General features: G+C 43.0%; 2 protein-coding genes across 3 annotated transcripts; both read left to right on the top strand.

Moving 5' to 3' along the window:
• Nucleotides 1-577: 577 nt before the first annotated feature.
• Nucleotides 578-7,383, top strand: anxa13 (annexin A13). 2 transcript variants are annotated; one of them, XM_048267068.1, is made up of 11 exons: nt 578-706; nt 1,560-1,635; nt 1,850-1,944; nt 2,223-2,393; nt 2,568-2,601; nt 3,284-3,363; nt 3,739-3,807; nt 3,912-4,013; nt 4,199-4,274; nt 4,445-4,557; nt 5,663-7,383. In XM_048267068.1, exons 1-11 carry the CDS (start codon nt 692-694, stop codon nt 5,780-5,782), a joined length of 951 nt encoding a protein of 316 aa, XP_048123025.1. In that variant the 5' UTR covers nt 578-691; the 3' UTR covers nt 5,783-7,383. The 2 variants fall into 2 exon arrangements, with proteins under 2 accessions (XP_048123025.1, XP_048123024.1); XM_048267067.1 differs by having other exon boundaries at nt 1,850-1,959.
• A 271-nt stretch (nt 7,384-7,654) lies between these two features.
• LOC125309476 (coiled-coil domain-containing protein 106-like) lies at nt 7,655-12,192 on the top strand. The gene is made up of 5 exons (XM_048266430.1): nt 7,655-7,929; nt 8,502-8,738; nt 9,550-9,741; nt 10,002-10,211; nt 11,051-12,192. Exons 2-5 carry the CDS (start codon nt 8,528-8,530, stop codon nt 11,416-11,418), a joined length of 981 nt encoding a protein of 326 aa, XP_048122387.1. The 5' UTR covers nt 7,655-7,929; nt 8,502-8,527; the 3' UTR covers nt 11,419-12,192.
• Nucleotides 12,193-17,491: the final 5,299 nt, after the last annotated feature.

Raw genomic sequence — 17,491 nt, 5'->3', positions numbered from 1 at the left:
GCCCATTCAAGAGGACAGTGCCTCAGCCGACCTGAAACTCCGCCGACAGTGGCAGCACTCAGCCAGGATCGGGCCGACTGTGTTTACTGTGCTTCAGCCGACTCGGACCTCAGCCGACACTGCCAGCACTCAGCCAGAATCGGGCCGACTATGCTTGCTATCTGGGTAGGCCTTACAATAGGAAAATAAAATCTAAAGAATAGTGAACAGTAAGCTAGCCTATATCAGAGAGATCACTTTTTATATCCTATATTTATGGTAGGCTATTTGGCAGACGCTTTTGTCCAAAGCGCATCCTAAATCAAGAATAAGGAAATCGCCATACACACTTAAACTCTACACTCAATCTACATATATTATTGATTAGCCTAATAATGTGATTGCTACATGGTAAGTGAGCAATAAAGGTATCAAATCATTCTTTACATCTTACAGCCGGGCTACACACCTGGAGCGCAACCGAAGCGTTCCGCTACATCGGATTAGGAGCTCTGGGCAACGTCGAGAAAAAAATGGACTTTGTTTTTTCGGTCAGTGTATGGTTAACCTTAATTCTGTTAGGTCCGCGTAATATGACGTCACATCACAACTGCGACGCAGCCTGGGCCTAAGCTTGACACAGTCAAAGACCGATACACAGCCAGACAGTGAAGTTCTCCTCTCCTACGGACAAGCTTAACAACAACTTAAAATGGGAAACTGCCAAGTGGGTACTTTCATGTTACTTTTTATATTCTTCGCTTAATTTTACTAGCTGAGAAAACGCATCCTCAGAACATCACACACATGATGATGGTAGATTTAACTAAGAAATTATGTAACCTCGGTTAATTAACGTGCCTCGTCATCGAAAAACGTAGAATACTTTTTTCTCTTATCCTATAACAGTTTATCAGAAATGAAATGGCTGTGTGTCAGTTTGCTTGCTGGCATGACATCGCACACACAGTTCAATGTGTTTTAAAGAAGCGAGTATTTTCGCTGAGTTTTCATTCGTTTTTACAACGACATAGCCGGAAAGATCGGTGGGCTGGCTATGTGTCATGCGAATAAACTAGTTTCTCTGTACACTTTGGTTTGACGGTTTGAAAACTGTCGCATGCGCCGGCATAGGCAGTGGGGAAAAAGGGCGAGGAAGCGACTGCTCCTCTGCGGAATTCGTCACAATCCCGTTAGCTGAGAGTAAACAATGAATGAGTCTGCATCCTAGGCTTTTCTGCAGAGGGGGTGAATGGGTTGGGCTACGCTGTTGAGTTTTTTTGAGGGGCCGGGGCTGCAGCCTGTTTGGATAACCTGCCAGCAGCTGTGCATAGAGCCATGAGAATTCCAGACCCAATCTAGTCACTATGGTCCAAAGGCTCCGCCTACCATCCCCCATCTTGCTGTTTCCATCCCCCTACAGTCAAACGAGTTTACATACATAAAATAATACATAGGCTATTAGAAGTAGACCACTCGGCTCCACAGTTTTTATGTTGTTGTTTGATTAACTTGTTGATTAAAAAAACGCATACACTTTCACTATAAATCTAAAAATTGTTTTGTGTTCCCACAAACAGCCCACAATTGTTCCTTATGAGGACTTCGATGTCGTCGCTGACATCAAGGCAATCCGCAAGGCCTGCAAGGGTCTGGGTGAGTCACACACTATCTTTAGAGTGCTATTTCGTTTTCCCCCTTTGTGGAATTCTTGAGGTGTGTGGTTGTAACTGGCTCAGCTCCTCACTGAACTAAAAAGGAAAGATGACTGCAGAAGCCCAATGTAATACCACAGTCCGCTGTCTGGGGACACGTAGCTGAACCTGACCAACACATAGCTGAGTCTGACCAACTACTCTTCACGTTTCAGGGACTGATGAGCAGGCCATCATTGACATCCTAGCCAACCGCTCTGCCGAGCAGAGGATGGAAATCAAACAGGCCTACTTTGACAAGTATGACGATGTGAGTCAGCAGAGGGTAATCCGTTCTCTACCTTGTGATTCTGCTTCCATGCCAGAGTTAGGCTAATAAACATGAAGCATAACATCATGATCATATACTGTGTTTTTCCAGATCAATTATAACAGGATGACTTGAGACAATGTTGTTAGTCAGTGATAATGTCCTATTTGTTGTTGTTGTCCTGTTTGTTGCTTGCTGTTGCTTGCTCTCTCTCTCTCTCTCTCTCTCTTTTTGCTGGCTTTGACTGTGTGTATATTGTACTGTGTGCTTGTCTGAAGGAGCTGATTGAGGTGTTGAAGAGCGAACTGTCTGGAAGCTTTGAGAACGCAATCATCGCCATGCTGGACCCTGCTCACATCTACGCCGTCAAGGAGCTGCGGCGGGCCATGAAGGGTGCGGGGACTGACGAGGACGTGCTGGTGGAGATCCTGTGCACCGCCACCAATCAGGTGACGCCACCTTAATTCAGAAAAACTCAGCCTGTGAGTTTGGTGAAACGTAATTATGGTCCTGTGTGTAAAAAGTCAGTTATCATGATGGCAAAATAAATTGTCCTTTAAAAACATTTAATGGCATTTTCAGTATAATACAACACTCTGATGCAGATTATTTACTTTTTCTAGGACATTGCTATGTTCAAGGAGACTTATTTTCAAGGTAAGGGAAGTGCAATCCAAGTACCAATGTGAGTTTGTTCCTGTTTTGAAGGGTGTGTTGATTGTGCTGATTTTGCTCTTTTAATTTGTCACTTCCGCTGCGTTTCACTTAATTTCTGTGACATTCATGGAGGAACGGATAGGCCTGGGCTGACTTTTTACGTTTACGTCAAATTAATTATGGAGTTGCCTGCCAAGGGGAACACCCATTCCTCTGAGCCGGCTGGTCTCCCAAACACAATCTCAGTCTCGCAGAGTTACAGGATCTGTTTGTGATTTTAACACATTATAGAAATTCCTCTCTTGTTGATGTGGTTACCAGATCCCTGTCTGAATGATCACACATGGAGCAAGGAATGTCAGTCCTGTCAGTCTACTACATGTGGTTGTGTTGGCAGAAATTTGGCGTTTTAGAGATTACATTTTGAAACAATTTTGCTGGATGTGTTAGTGGAGGTTCTCATTCATTTGTAGTATTTCTTTTTTGTGCATTTGTGAATACAGATTCAATGGCTTTAACATATAGTCTCTAGTCTTACACTGAATTACTTATTCTTTGTGGATTTCTTTGATATCTGCTGTATATGAAAGTAGTTACACATTTCACCACTCTTAAACAATAGCTATATATTTCAAATACCTTGTCCTCCCAAACCCTCTCTCATTTTCCCTCCCTAACACAGTCCACGAGAGGGACCTGGAGGCTGACATCGAGGGGGACACGAGTGGCGATGTGAGGAGGCTGCTGACTCTTCTCCTGCAGGTAAAAAGAGCCCTTTGAGGTATCCTGCAAAATGGCCACCACACTCAGTCCCACTCAGTCATCACTCATCACAGTTGAGCCCTTTGTGCTGAAATCACTCAAGCCGCCTGTCCACACCACACACCCCACCCCTCCCCCTCCACTCTCCTCCTCTCCTCTTCAATTCTCTTTCCTGGTCTCAGGGACAGCCAGAACTGGCAGATATCCAGGTCTCTTTTTCTTAGCCTGAGTAAAGACCGGATACAATGGCATGAGTCACACAGAGAGTCTGTGTTTTACCTCAGATTCACAGGACCCCCCCACACACACACACACACACACCACCTCCACTACACACATACCGTACTTCTTAGTGAAAACTCTCTTTCCTCCCAGGGGACTAGAGATGAGGGGTATGATGTGGATGAGGCCTTGGCCGAGCAGGACGCCGCCTCCCTGTTTGAGGTATGAACACTTTTGATTTGTTTGTGTCTGGTTTCTTTACAGTAATCCATTTCATGCGTGTCTTGTCATTTTTTAAACTGATTATGTGTTCCTTCCTGTGCCAGGCAGGAGAAGGCCGTTTTGGGACAGACGAGTCTACATTCAGCTACATCCTGGCTACCAGGAACTACATTCAACTACAGGCTACATTCAAGGCCTATGAGCAGGTCAGAACACACACACACATACAAACACACACACTCACACACAAAGGAAATGGTTAAATCCAAGAATGCCTAAAGAGAATTGAACAATGCAAAACCAAAACGCATTTAAACAATGGGTTATTATACAGATAAATAGTTTCACTTTGTTAAGCTTTGTATTTCTGCCTGTTTCCATGTTTGGGCAGCTGTCGGGAACAGAGATATTGGACGTCATTGAGAATGAGACCTCAGGCACCCTGAAAAAATGCTACATCGGTCTCGGTTGGTGATAGAATCAATAGCACAACATTATTAATAAGTGATTAAAACTTCAACCTAAATCCACTGCACAATCGCAAACAAGGAATGGGATCTCAGGGGAGGACATTGTTGTCGTTGTTTTAGCTGAACCTGGTGTTTTAGCTTTTGTTTTCCTTCTTTTATCTCTTCAGTGAGGTGTGCCAAGAACCCTCAGTTGTACTTTGCCCGTCGTCTGAACGCAGCCATGAAGGGTGCTGGCACAGATGAAGACACTCTCATCCGCCTCATTGTGTGTCGGTCCGAGGTACAAGGTTTAATGTCTCATTATTACTAATCACTTTGTCCGAATAGGCTACATCCACATAATTACATTTTTACAACAGCTTTTTAAACACTGTTCAAGCTTTGAAGCTGAGACGATCTCTCCATCTAGATGCACGTTTGCAATTCCAGAACCAAAATGGTCTTTTGTCCATACTGTATCACGTAGATCACATTACCAATCGCACAAATCACATGACCATTCTTGAATTTGATTTAACTTAATTTATTGAATTTATAACTTGTACTTTGTAACTGAACTACAGATGCACCAAAGACAGAAAGGCCAGTAATGCTTGTACATCATTCTCCATGCTGTGTTTGCTGCTGGAAATCTATGTCATTTCTTTCACATTAAAATGCAAAGCCATAGTTTTCAAATGAAAACGGGCCAACATTGTTTTCAAATTGTTCTGTTTCAGGAGCTTGATAATGCCACAGTAGTATAGATGAAAGGTGGAAAACAAACGTGTTTGGGATTCAAACAGATCTAGAATAGTGTATACATGGCCTGAGTTTGTGGTTTTCAGTGTATCTGTCTGACAAAAAGGCCATGAGTGTTACTATTTTGCTACTCTATTACTACTTGTTTTGACATTATTGTTTATTATTGATATTCTCCTTAATGTAGTCTTAGCATGTCATTGTTTTTATATTATTGATTGAATTGACATTATTGTTTTATTATTGCCTTTCCCCTTTTTTTACATTGCTTTTATTAGGCTATTGCTTGAATTGATATTATTGTGTACTACAACTATTCTCCTTACTATATTTGACCTACATTTTAATCTGTTCCCTGTTCAATTTTAAATATTATTATGTTGTTTTGTATTTATGTGTCGCTTTGGACAAAGGCGTCTGCTAAATCCATAACCATAACCATAACCACATATGTTGAGGATATTTTGATTGAAATAAACAAATGGTTCTGATTGGCTAGGTTAGACTATCAAGGACATTTCATTAGCATGGATCACTCATGGAATGTATGACAATATATGTAACAAAAAGTTACATTGTTTTTGCTGCTCTGTCACTACTTTTAACACACATTGATACAAACACATCTTATTCTGATTGGCCAGATTGACCTGGAGACCATCAAGGACATGTACCTGGAGAAGTATGACGTGTCCCTGAAGGACGCGATCAAATCCGAGTGCGGCGGTGACTTCAAGCGCCTCTTGCTGGCTATCTGCCACTAAGAGGAGGCGCTTAGTGAGGAGGAGACGAGGAGGTGGAGGGCGTCCAGTGAAGGACCCAGGGGCGCTCTGTCTTGAGTACATGTTATAACCAGCAGTACAAACTAACACAACTCACCACACACAAGTCCTTCAGTCCTCAACATCCTCAAACTTGATATACCTTTAGTGGGGCTAGGATGGGAGTGAGAAAAGGAGGGAGGAAGGGGAGAGAAACAAAAGAAAAGAAATGAACAGGAATGAGTGTAAGAAAAGGTAGCGAGACACTAGGAGAGAAATGGGGGAAAGTGGATGTAGAATGATTGAGACACGGGTAGATGGGGCAAAGGAAGGAAGATCATTTTAATCAGACAGCCTACCTACCACAGAGTGAAAATGAGATTAACATTATCAGTGAATTATTATTTTCTTATCCCCTTTCCTCTTGTATTTAGTCAAAACTTAGATTCACTAATGGTCCTGTGAGTTGGTTTAGAATGGTGTGGGCTTTATGTTATTTGGAAAACATCTCTGCAATTTTCTCCATGTGAAAGCCAGTTTAGGCCAGTCCATACTAATTGAAGTCTTGTGGCAAAGGGTTTAATGAGTTAGTTGGACCGCACAGACTAGGGCGTTTTCCATATCTTTTCCAACTCTAGATACTCTGAGCCCAACATATTTTGAGCAGAAGCCCAGAAAATGATGCCTACATAAAAGTACACAGTATCCTCAGTTGTTATGAGTATAATCTTGATCTTATACTCGTAGATATTTTGCTCTAGTTTGCTTCAGTTATTTTGCTCTCGTGGGAAGCTAGGACGTTGCTTGTGCCAGCACCTCACCCACAGTAAAACCTCACATAGAGCTTGTGACTGTTTAAAAATATCATGTGCACTTATCCCATGTGAATGAAAAAGAAAAATGTGAAAGATCTTATGCATGAAGGAATACCATATGTTGTTTAAAACATGAATCAGCTTTGGTTCATCAAATCAGATGAACAGTGATCAAAGTGATAGCAGTCATGTCATGGCAACATACTCTTAGTCTCACGATATTCATATGCCTTTCTTTTGCAATCAGTATCACAATCAGATGTTATTGTGAAGCCAGAACAATGCATTTTTGGATTTTGCTTGTATCACAATGATAATTCAGCATTTGACACCAATCCTGTATTACATTAAGAGTTTGGCTCACTCAATCCATTGTATTTTTCTATTGTAAAACTAACAACTTCCACATTTTATTTATCAACAGATGTTATAGATTACATCAATATTATATACTTGCATAGAGAATATTTAGGAGGAGATTCGATATACCTAATAGTGTCATACACTAAAGATTTGTTTGGTGGTCGTGTCCACTGATAGTGCAGTAGGTCATGGTCTCACCTATTAGCTCTGTCTAGCATCATGTCAGCTTGTGATTTTATGGTTTTAAAATGTGTCCTTTTAACAGTGTCTACTTTTCATACCACTGATGTCTAAAACCTGACCGTTGGCAGGAGTCCATTGATTGGGGACCAGTTTTAACATATTCAGAAACTATCAGGGACCAAATGGCCTGTGCCTCAGTGAAACCAAATCAGTTTGAGATAAATAAAATGTCAAATAACAACACTAAATGTCTTGTATTTATTTATTCTCATGAGGGCCTAATAGAAGAGTAAATGTGTATAGCCTACCGATTGGTGTAGGTGCGAGAGAATGGAAACATCCTATTGTCGCCGCTGTCTTTTATTGGACATGCACATCTTGATGTAATTAATGGGATCGTTCGTTTGCATACATCCATGGACTGCATACGCATACACCTGAATGAAAGATCGTTTGCATACACTCAAAGTCCCGACAGTCTCTGCTTTTCCAGCAGTGCGTCAGTACTCGGTAGGTCCTTGACTACAGCGTTCGGGTTTGGTTGAGCTCTGTGCAGCTACTGGCTGTGCGGTCTGTCACCTCCACCACATCGCCTTCCCATTCAACATCAAAGCACAAAGAAAGGGGAAATCACCGCCCACCGTTTTAATTGCATCATTAAACATGCATTTACGTTTGAGTAGAACTATTGCCTCACAGGACATAGATTTAAGACAGAAAACTGTCCTGGCAAGCCGATGTCAACACGACCAGTTGATGCCCTGCTTCCTTGACGTGACATCTGCTGAGGTATGTGGGAGGTGTGCTACCCGTACAACATCATTGGTCATGTGCGCACAGTGCCTTTTCTGTTTGTGGATTAGTGGGCTACATTTGCATCCATCTTGGTGTACAGTCACTCATGAGCCCTTTGGATTAGAAATGCTTCTGTGTAGCTCGGTGTTTACCGTCGAAATATTTTCATATTTTTTTGTAAGGATAGGCTCAGTACATAGAATGGAACGTGGTCGTTTATTTGATGTTGAAATTAATCGCCCATGTAAATGTGAAAAATCGTGTAATTATTTAATTGTTTAAATATATTTGTGTCTGTTGTCTTTTACTGAATTTATCAGTGATCTTCGTTACGCACAATGAAGGGAGTATAAGGAAATAGGTGCAGTAAAAGTCAGTCTTCAGCTTTGAACTGTTGAACACTTTGTGCACTCAAACTGATCACATAGAACAAAAGACTTTGTAATAAGACAATAATCATTTCAGAGTACGGAGGTGCACAAAATACTGTCCCCATCCAAAACTCAGCGTATTATTGGTTAGTGTGCTCCCTCAGGATACAACCTTTTCCTGGTCTTTTCCCCCAGACCCTCTCCAGTCTCCCCTCGTAGACATGTCCTCCTCGCTGTGGCAGCAGGAACCCACGGCGTATTCCCCCAACGTAGAGATCGATTCCAGCTCAATGCGCAGGAAGGCGCGGCCCAGTGGCGCCCAGCACTGGATGAAGCAGGAGTGTGAGCTGGATGTGGGCTTGTGGGACAACGGCAACTCTGGGACAACTAGTGACGTAGAACAGGACAACACTCTGAGCAGCGCTGTGTCCAGTAAGACCCAGGTGTAAGCTGGTGATGGGTGCTTCCCTCTCAGCCTTGCTTTTATCACCCAGGGCCAGTGCATCCATATTTAACTCTCTCATTGGTTCTGGTAGATAAAAGGGGGGGGGGGACATGAAATGAACCTTGTAGAGTAAAGTCTGGGACAGAGTGGGACGTTTGCTTTTATTTCAACACAGGTGTTACAACTGACTTTACAAGAATCAATTATTCTCTTTTGGTTTCAGTTGAACGTGTACAACCTATAAGATGTCACATATGTTTGTGTGACAAAATGTTCTGAATGTTTGAACGTCTTAAAACCACATTATGTTGTGTGTTTGAACAAAACACTATAATCTTTTTAAACACAAGGCAAATAAATGCTGGGGCTAGAATGCTTTTGTGCTGTACAGGCCACATACAGTATTATGCATATCTGAAAGTTGGAAGTTTCAACACTAGAGGATGACTTGAAGCTGTTTAAATTATTGTTGAACAGAAAATGAATATCTTGCACACATGAATACATTGATAGTTTATACACTCTAAACATTTCCCCAGTTGGTTATTGTACATTTGAAATGGAAACAAGAAATTAACTAAATGTAAACAATATGATACAAATATTACTCCTCCGCTTCGCGTCGGGGCCGTTTTACAACCTCGACCGTGCATTAATTTTTAACTTAATTGTGGGCACTAGGGGGCACTCATGATCCATCTTTAATATAGTGTAAGATACTCTATGATACATACAGTGAAGCAATAACTTTGTGCATAAAACCAAACGAGGTTGGTGATGTCCTGTTCCTGTCCTCAGCGGCCACCACCCTTGAGGGTCTCCCTCCCAGCGTCATGCTGACCATCACCAAGCTCCAGTGTCTGCTACAGAGCCGTCAGGAGCGCATCCGGGCCTTGGAGAGGCAGGTGGAGGACCTGCAGCAGGACCGCAAGTTCCTCCGCACACAGATCGAGAACCTCACCAGCACACGCCAGGTGGCTGCTGCGGAGCGTAAGTCAGGAGAAAAGGGAGAATCTTATACCGATACACAGTTAAGAGATCAGTGGTTAGCTCAAGGTCGCTTTACAGAGTCAAAGCAAAACACTTGAAAGCTTCCAGGCATTCTAAATTTTGCAGGGGGCTGTTGAAGTAGAAATGCTGCCTGCCAATTCCAGAGAAGCTGTCATTAATCATATTTCTCAAAGTACATATTTCCTGAGTCCTTAATTGTAACCTTGGCCTTGTCCCCTGGCCCTGTTTCCTCTGTTCAGCTCCCAAACCCAGCAAGTCCCAGTACTCAGAGTCCAAGCCACGGAAGCGGTCACGGGACGCCTCGTCCAGCTCCAGCGCCTGCAACGACAGTGGGTCCGAGCTGTCTGTCTCCTCCGCATTCTCAGGGGCCTCCAACGACCTCAGGAAGAGGAGACACCACAAGGAGCGGAGAAGGGGGAAGAAAGGGAAGGACTACAGCAGGAAAAGAGGTAACATAGCCTGAATGCCTTAGAAAATCAAATAGTGTTTGTCAGTTTGTTTTGTGTCACTTGGTTGATTCTTTAATGTAGAGTTTCCTTAGAACCTTGTATGTTCTCTGGGTTAGCATGGGGTAACTTTAAAGTTGTTTTCTAGAATGGTTCTTGTGTAAGTACAAGTTAAATGACCTTTAAGCTGGGCATATACTGTGCTGGAAGTAAGATGTTTCGGGTAATGTTTCTCATTGAAATTGTAATCAGTACATGCAATCATAACCTCAGTAGTTTTCAGGGTGAGAAGCTAATATGTATAAAGCAGATATCGACTCTGTTATGAAAAAGCTAAAATTATAATCTTGCCAGGAGTGCCAATTTGGGGGGAAACATGAGTCAATTTAAAACCTACCGGTATTTACTTAAAGAATTAATAGTTGACCACATTTAGGTTATATATTGTAACTACAATTAAATATGACATAGAGTAGGAAACTATTTTTACCTTGGCTTTGAGGTCTAGACAGAAGCTACATTTTTCCACGCAGCCTTAATATAGTGTTGTAAATGGGCTTGTGAAATAGCATCATTTTGACAGACCAAAGTAGCTTACCTTCTACGTTAACATCAGAGAACAAAGATAAATGCTCCATTCATCCATTGTATGCCATTTTTAAATTGTGGTACAGTATGTTCAAAGTAAAGACTTTTTACTTAACCTGTTTTGAAAATATGTTGGATTACGTTTATCTCAGGCTTATGTACATTTACAATGGTTAGATTACAGTAAACATTATACTTCTCCACTTACACAACCCAAAATGGCTGACTCTTTTATATCTCTTCTCTATCCACAGCTACTGGAGTGCAATACGTCATTCACCGCTACAAGCAAGTGCTCTCGGCCTTCAACAAGAAAAAGAGCATGAGTGGAGCCTTCCGGCACTACGGCATCGACCGAAACACCATCGCCAACACAGCGCCAATTGCTGAACTGCACCTGGCCGCCATGGAGGCCCTGCCACTGGTGGGGCTGTTTCGGCCGCGTGAGGAGACGCTGGTCAGCTACGCCCAGAAGTGTGCGCTGGTCATCGAAGCAGACGAGGCCGTGTCCAGGAAGATCGAGCAGATGAAAGCCACTGGTGAACTGCTGCCCATCACTGCCAAGAAGGCCAGAACTCTTGGCATGGTTGGCCATTGTCTTTCAGAGATACCACATACATGAAAACTCTAAAATATAAAATTGACTTTTTTTTTAAGTAATAGACTTAGGAAGAACAGTAGTGCCATCAAACATGTATATATAAACTGTTAGGGAGAAACTGCATGTTTTTCTAAATGTTAACACAAAGCTTTTATTCCTTGCCTTGTGTTTGGAAAGAGGAACAGTCTTGAAAATACATCACTGTAAATAAGTCACTCTGAAACCACATGAAAATAATGAAATCATAGTCTATAATGAAATTTAGTCTACTCTGAAAACAAAGTGACATGGTCTGAAACCACATAGAGTTTTTCAACATATTTCTTTTACAAAATGTTTTTGAAGATTTGTTCTTGAAGATTTCAAAACAAAGTACTCAATGAATAAACTGTTGTGGTTGGGTCAAGTTTTCTGAACGAATGACCTGAGATGTAGAATTTCCCTTGTCTTTAATGCCAAGGAGCCAGATAACTCCTGGGAAAGCTCAGGCTCACACCAAACAGACCCAGACTATTCCTCTAGACTTTTATTTATTCTGTAGTTTTTCTTTTTTCACAAAAGCCTTTTGATAGATGTATTGTATGTTTGGACACTTCACTAAATATTGAAACTCATGTATAAAATGGTAATAAAGACATATTGGTGTTTTAAATGAGTTATATAGACCTAATAAGAATGTGTGGTGTGCCTAAAACTTTGGTTAATACATTTTAAAATGTGACCTGACATTATATGAAAACAAAACTGGAAAATATACTACGTGAAGCCTTTAATAAAGAGCAAATGTCTTGTGAAGTGTCTGACATTTTCCAAATGTACAGTTTTGAATATTTCAAAGTTCTATAGACTTGTCCACTGCATACAATTGATCATTTGGCATTTTGAATGTAGTGTTAAGTGATTTCAGTTAACACATTAGCACACTGTTGTAGTACACAGCTCTTAGTTGTCCTTCTTGATGTCAGGCTTTCAGATGTCTGGCTCGGTGTCAGAAGAAGGGGTTATTTTTATCCTGCCTACTTGACCGAGGAGTATGTGAGGCCGTACTGACAGATGGCACAGGATGCTTGGACATCCTTGGTTGGCGCTAAGTGACAGAGTGGTGCTTCCACAGCCAGCCCTGCTGTTTGTTGCTGAGACACAAATGGCTTATGTGGTGTGTGTGTGAATGGTATTCCTTCATTGTTATATGTAACACACACAAGCACACTCTTATCTTTAATGCTTCCCCCCTTGACCATTTCTTTGCACCCATTTTTTCCTGTAACATTTGTCCTGATGTTTTTATTTCTCTTTATCTTCTATTGTTTTTAACCTCTTCATTTTGTTGTTGTTGTTGCTCTATCTCTTTCTTTCTTTCTCCATCTGTCTCTGGAGGGGACAGTGCTTTCTCAGTCCTGCCAGACAGAATGAGTATTATTCAGTTCAAGTTGGATCCCGAGGGTGACAGATGCAGTGTTTGGTCATGGGGGTGGGTGTGCCAGCCACATCCCCACACCTCCGCCACCCTAGGCCCTGAAATGTCACTTTGATCACCACGCCATCTCAGCATGGCATTTCACCATCCTTTACAGTTTCGAAACTCACAAATACATTCACTTCAAACTCACAAATACACTGACATATAATGAAGCTCTTTGTGTTGAGAAAAAAAAAACAACTCCTCCTCTCACATTATGATAGACCAGTGGCTTCAGGGTGATGGCATGGCCTGCACCTGCTGTACTGTGACCCAAAGACTGACAGCACCCAGTGCTGTCATCATGGCCCACAGGCAGCTGAGGAAGTCGGTGAAGGAGCCTGGGCCATGAGGGTTGGGAGGGGGAGGCCAATGCTCCCCGCAGCATCTGCAGATGAATGCCTCCCATCAGGCAGGCTCCAGCTGGGGCCATGGGGTGGTGATGGGCTTGTGGCCACGGCACTGGGTCTTTAGAGGGTTTTTTATAGCGCGCCTGATTGTGTGGCAGGTGCAGTGTCTTCAGTGTGTTGCCATGTACAGTATGTGCAGGCCTTTACACTGTGAGCCAAGCCCGCGTTGCGTTGACACTGAGAGCCAAGCCCGTGTTGCGTTGTGGAGCTCATGAAGGGCACGAAGAGGGCGCGCATGAATGGAAGGCACATGCAGCCTCTTTTGCAGGGATGACCGTTAATGACCCATAATAGCCCATGAGATGAAACACTTGTCAGCTGGAGCAATCGTGGAAAATGAAGAGAACCAGCAGATCAAATACACTGTAACATTTTGAAAATAACTCTTTCAGTTATTCATAGCGTCTGATGATACAACGTCACCAGAGGACTGAGATGTACTGTGTACATCATCAAGCTCAGACCGCATTTTGGGTGTAAAAACCCATCAGCTCCCTTTCCAAGCACTATGCCTGCTTTTGTGTTCCACGGAGAGCAGGCGCTACTGGAGCAGTGGGCTAGCACCACCTGATGCCTCACTAAACAATCTGACTTCTGTTTTCCAAGCGGATTGTTGTGCAACGAGGAAGAGTGAACCAGCAGAATGTGAACTGCCGAGCACTCTCACACACCCCAGATCATAATAGGCTCTATGAGGGGTCAGGGCCAGGCTGTCTGAATGTGACCATTTCAATTCCTTTGGCCTTTATTTTATAATGGATCTATTTCATTTGATTCACAACATGAAAAAATGGGCTTTCAACCTATGGCATTTGGAGTCTGGCAACCGCTGGCCGGAAAGCTACACAGACTCCCTAGATTTTCAAAGCAGATCAGCCTCATTATTGTATCGATTGGCAAAGGTCTCTCCACATCACCCGTTTCAATTAAAGCCATGAAAGAGAAAGAAGCAAGAGGGCTCAGCATGACCCCTCATCCCATCCGCTCACAAGCCTGGTAATAATAAGCAGACCTAAAGCAGACCTACGCACTTAAAGAATAAGATGGTGATAGTGGCTACATCCAGGTTTGACTCTGAAGAAGACGTATGGGCGTCAAAAGGTTAGTAGGTTTGCACTCATTAAAAATTACTTTAAGCTTTGTGTGCTCCGGTCCTGCTCCTTGGTCCTAGATAGACCTTGGGTCTCCTCATTTGACTTCTGCGTCATGTTCCGTGAGCACCAACCAGGCTGAAGCGCAAGTGACCCCCTTCTACTGGCTTTCATGTTTGTTATGGTAACTATGTATAGACATACATGTAGACATACTGCATCACACAGGTTCCATAATATATGGCACACACAAAATGGCCTTTCAAGGGCAAATGAAGGTGAACAGGCTTCAACCCACACCTGTTCTGTTTTTGTATTCATAGACCCAGAGGCACTTAAACTGTTCGCCGGTGTGCCGGTGAAATCTGTCACCGGCTGCCGACACTTCATTTCAGGCGGGCATGTCACCGGGCAGTCATTGTGGGTCCTGGTGGGAGGCAGCCATTGTTCTGCCTCAGGGAGTATGAGTGTGACTAATGCCTTAAAATAACCTTCCCACCATTCAGAAATGGGTCAGAGAATGATGTCTGTGCCAGGGGAACCGGGAGAAAGAAGTGCACCATGGGTGTTTTTCTTTCTAACTACTGAAGTGAAGCAAGAGATGTTGATGGCGCAAGTGTCCATCAAATGTACTGCTAGATTTCTGAGGCCATTTTGCATCTGAATATTGAACCTCACTGAGAAAGCTATTTTAAGTTTCTTGTCACATGTGCAGTCAATGAATTTGACTTCCTGTTGTCTGCAATCTGTCGTCCTCCTGTGGGGTGTAGTAAGGCTCTTTGTTCTGGGCACTTGACTTTTGTGAATTGGCTTCAGGTACCACTTCAAACCACTTGGGGGCGCCAGTGTATTCCTCTGTTGAATACCCAGAGGCCAGACACACCTGGCTTTTCAGCTGGTGATTTTCCATGTGCTAAGAGAACTGTGTGGAGAATTAAATCTGCCTTACTTCCTTTGATTGTCATATTCATTTAGGCTACTCTTTTCATTTTGTCGGTTACATAAAGGAATAGAATAGTCTTTTTGCCCTTTTATCTCTCACACAGACTCTCAGGCATACAGGATCTTGAGCACAAGGACAAAACAAACGAAATGTGTAAAGACATACTTACAACACAACATGTATTTGTAAGACTACTGTTTTAATTCACACATCTTATACCCAAACAATCAGTTGAAATGATCAAATGGTGCAGCATTAAAAACATTAATAAACAATGGAAGCAGATAATCATCTGTGACCACTAAATCTGCCTCAAGCCCCCCAACCCCACCTCCCCTCTTTCTCTCTCTCTCTCTCTCTCTCCCTCTCTCTCTCTCTCTCTCTCTCTCTCTCTCTCTAACTCTCACTCTCTCTCTCTCTCTCTCTCTCTCTCTCTCTTCTCTCTAACTCTCACTCTCTCTACCCCAACCCTTCAATGACAGTCTGGAGGTATTGACATTGCTTGCCTGTTTCTCCATCTGGCTGCCACTGATAAGAACTTGCAAGGGGCTGCTGGGTAATAGCCTCACCAGCTTACAAAGCGGGGGACATAATGTATTCTGGAGGAGAGGCCTGCCGCGTACTCACTCTCAGCCTCATTCTACTGCTGTTTTCCCCCTCTCTCTCCCTCTCTCTCTCTCTCTCCCCATGTTTGTCTGTCTCTTGCTTCTTCCCCTTGCTCTGTATTTTTCCTCTCTTTGTCTCTCTGTCTCTCACCAGTAGCAGGGGACTTTAGCGACAGCAGTCAGCAAGTGCTGTCTACCAGAGAAAGTGACGATGTGATGATCCGCATTTGAGCACCCATCTCAGTATCGGAGGGAAACAAAATGGCCTTCCTCTCCAGGAGAGAAGGGAAAAAATAGCTACAAAATGATAACCTTTAAAAAAAATGAGAAAAGAGAAATCCTCACAAATATTGCTAATCTTGTTCTCATTTGCGACGAGAACTGGGCTTTGAAGCGATGCTATTTCACGCTTAGAATAAATCCTTCTGGATTTAAATGAGATATCGACTAGGCTTCATTTTGAATAATGTGGCGATCAGCAGAGAATGGAGCAGATATAAACATCACCACGAGGACAATGGAGTCGACAGGAACCTAAAAATAATCTTACTCGATGGAAGACCTATGTCCTATTTATAAGCACTTGTTTTACACCTGTACAGAGATGGACATCTGATGGACGTGGGCTACATTAGTGACCATTTGCCTTGTCTGACCTCCTGTCTTGTGTTTACTTGCAGGTATGGCCTCCATATGACACTGTGTCTTTGTGGTAGTCTCCATACTGTTAACTGTTTTGTCAGTGTTTAAGGGACATATCCTGTGTTTTCATGGCCATATACTCTTGTTGTTGCCCTAGGTGCTTTCAGCCTAACCCAGGCACATTTGGATGCTTGTAAACAGATCTGTCTGCACCCGAAAACGTCTCTCCACAGATGCATTTGTGTCTTTAGTTTACATGTATCCCCAAAGTGTTTGGATGAGGGGGAGGGAAATATTGCTCATCAATCCTAAAGCAGTATAGAAATGGAATTAGCGATGAAACACAAGAGACAAAGTGAGAGAATGAGAGACATAGAGAGAGAGAGAAAGAGAGAGAGAATGTGCTCAGCAGAAGGTATAATCTGCTGGACAAAGAGGCCAATGCTATGCAACACATCAGGCAAAGAAAGCACAACGTCACATGGAAAAAAAAAGATGCTGAAAAAGAAAACGCCTCTTCCCTCATGTCCACCCATTGGCTGATCACACAGTGACGGGGACAAGTAGACGTCAGCAAGCCGTCATAGCCCCACAAAAAAAAAAAAATTACAAAAGTAACTAAAAAAGAGAGCGTTTCTTTGCAAACAGTCTCGCCAGTCTCAAACCTCGCCACGCCACTCCCAGCCCATCCTCACCCACCCAATACCAGCCCCCTGGCAGCAGAGCCCTCACTTTCCATTCCGATTGAATGCACCAAGGGTGGGCACACTGTCACAGTTCATCCCATGCTTCCCCCTCCATGCCCCCAAAGCCCACACCCACCACTGCAGTCTAGACACAAGGCAAGTACGAAGCTCTCTTCTTTTAGTGGAGCAAATCGGAGAGGACCGCCCCTCCCAGCCCCCTCATCCCTGGTGGAGGTCTCTCTTTTAGGGGTTAATGAC

The sequence above is a fragment of the Alosa alosa genome, chromosome 16 (genome assembly GCF_017589495.1).
Source record: "Alosa alosa isolate M-15738 ecotype Scorff River chromosome 16, AALO_Geno_1.1, whole genome shotgun sequence".
Classification (NCBI taxonomy): domain Eukaryota; kingdom Metazoa; phylum Chordata; class Actinopteri; order Clupeiformes; family Clupeidae; genus Alosa; species Alosa alosa.
The sequence above is the reverse complement of the archived record's forward strand: the minus strand, read 5'-3'. Positions and strand labels throughout refer to the sequence as shown.

Coding starts and splice junctions, on each gene's coding strand:
- anxa13 (XM_048267067.1), top strand. Junction 1,960..2,222: donor ACGATGTGAGTCAGCAGAGG/GTAATCCGTTCT, acceptor GCTTGTCTGAAG/GAGCTGATTGAGGTGTTGAA. Junction 3,364..3,738: donor TGCTGACTCTTCTCCTGCAG/GTAAAAAGAGCC, acceptor CTTTCCTCCCAG/GGGACTAGAGATGAGGGGTA.
- LOC125309476 (XM_048266430.1), top strand. CDS start 8,528: ATGTCCTCCTCGCTGTGGCAGCAGGAACCCACGGCGTATTCCCCCAAC. Junction 9,742..10,001: donor CCAGGTGGCTGCTGCGGAGC/GTAAGTCAGGAG, acceptor TCCTCTGTTCAG/CTCCCAAACCCAGCAAGTCC. Junction 10,212..11,050: donor GGACTACAGCAGGAAAAGAG/GTAACATAGCCT, acceptor CTCTATCCACAG/CTACTGGAGTGCAATACGTC.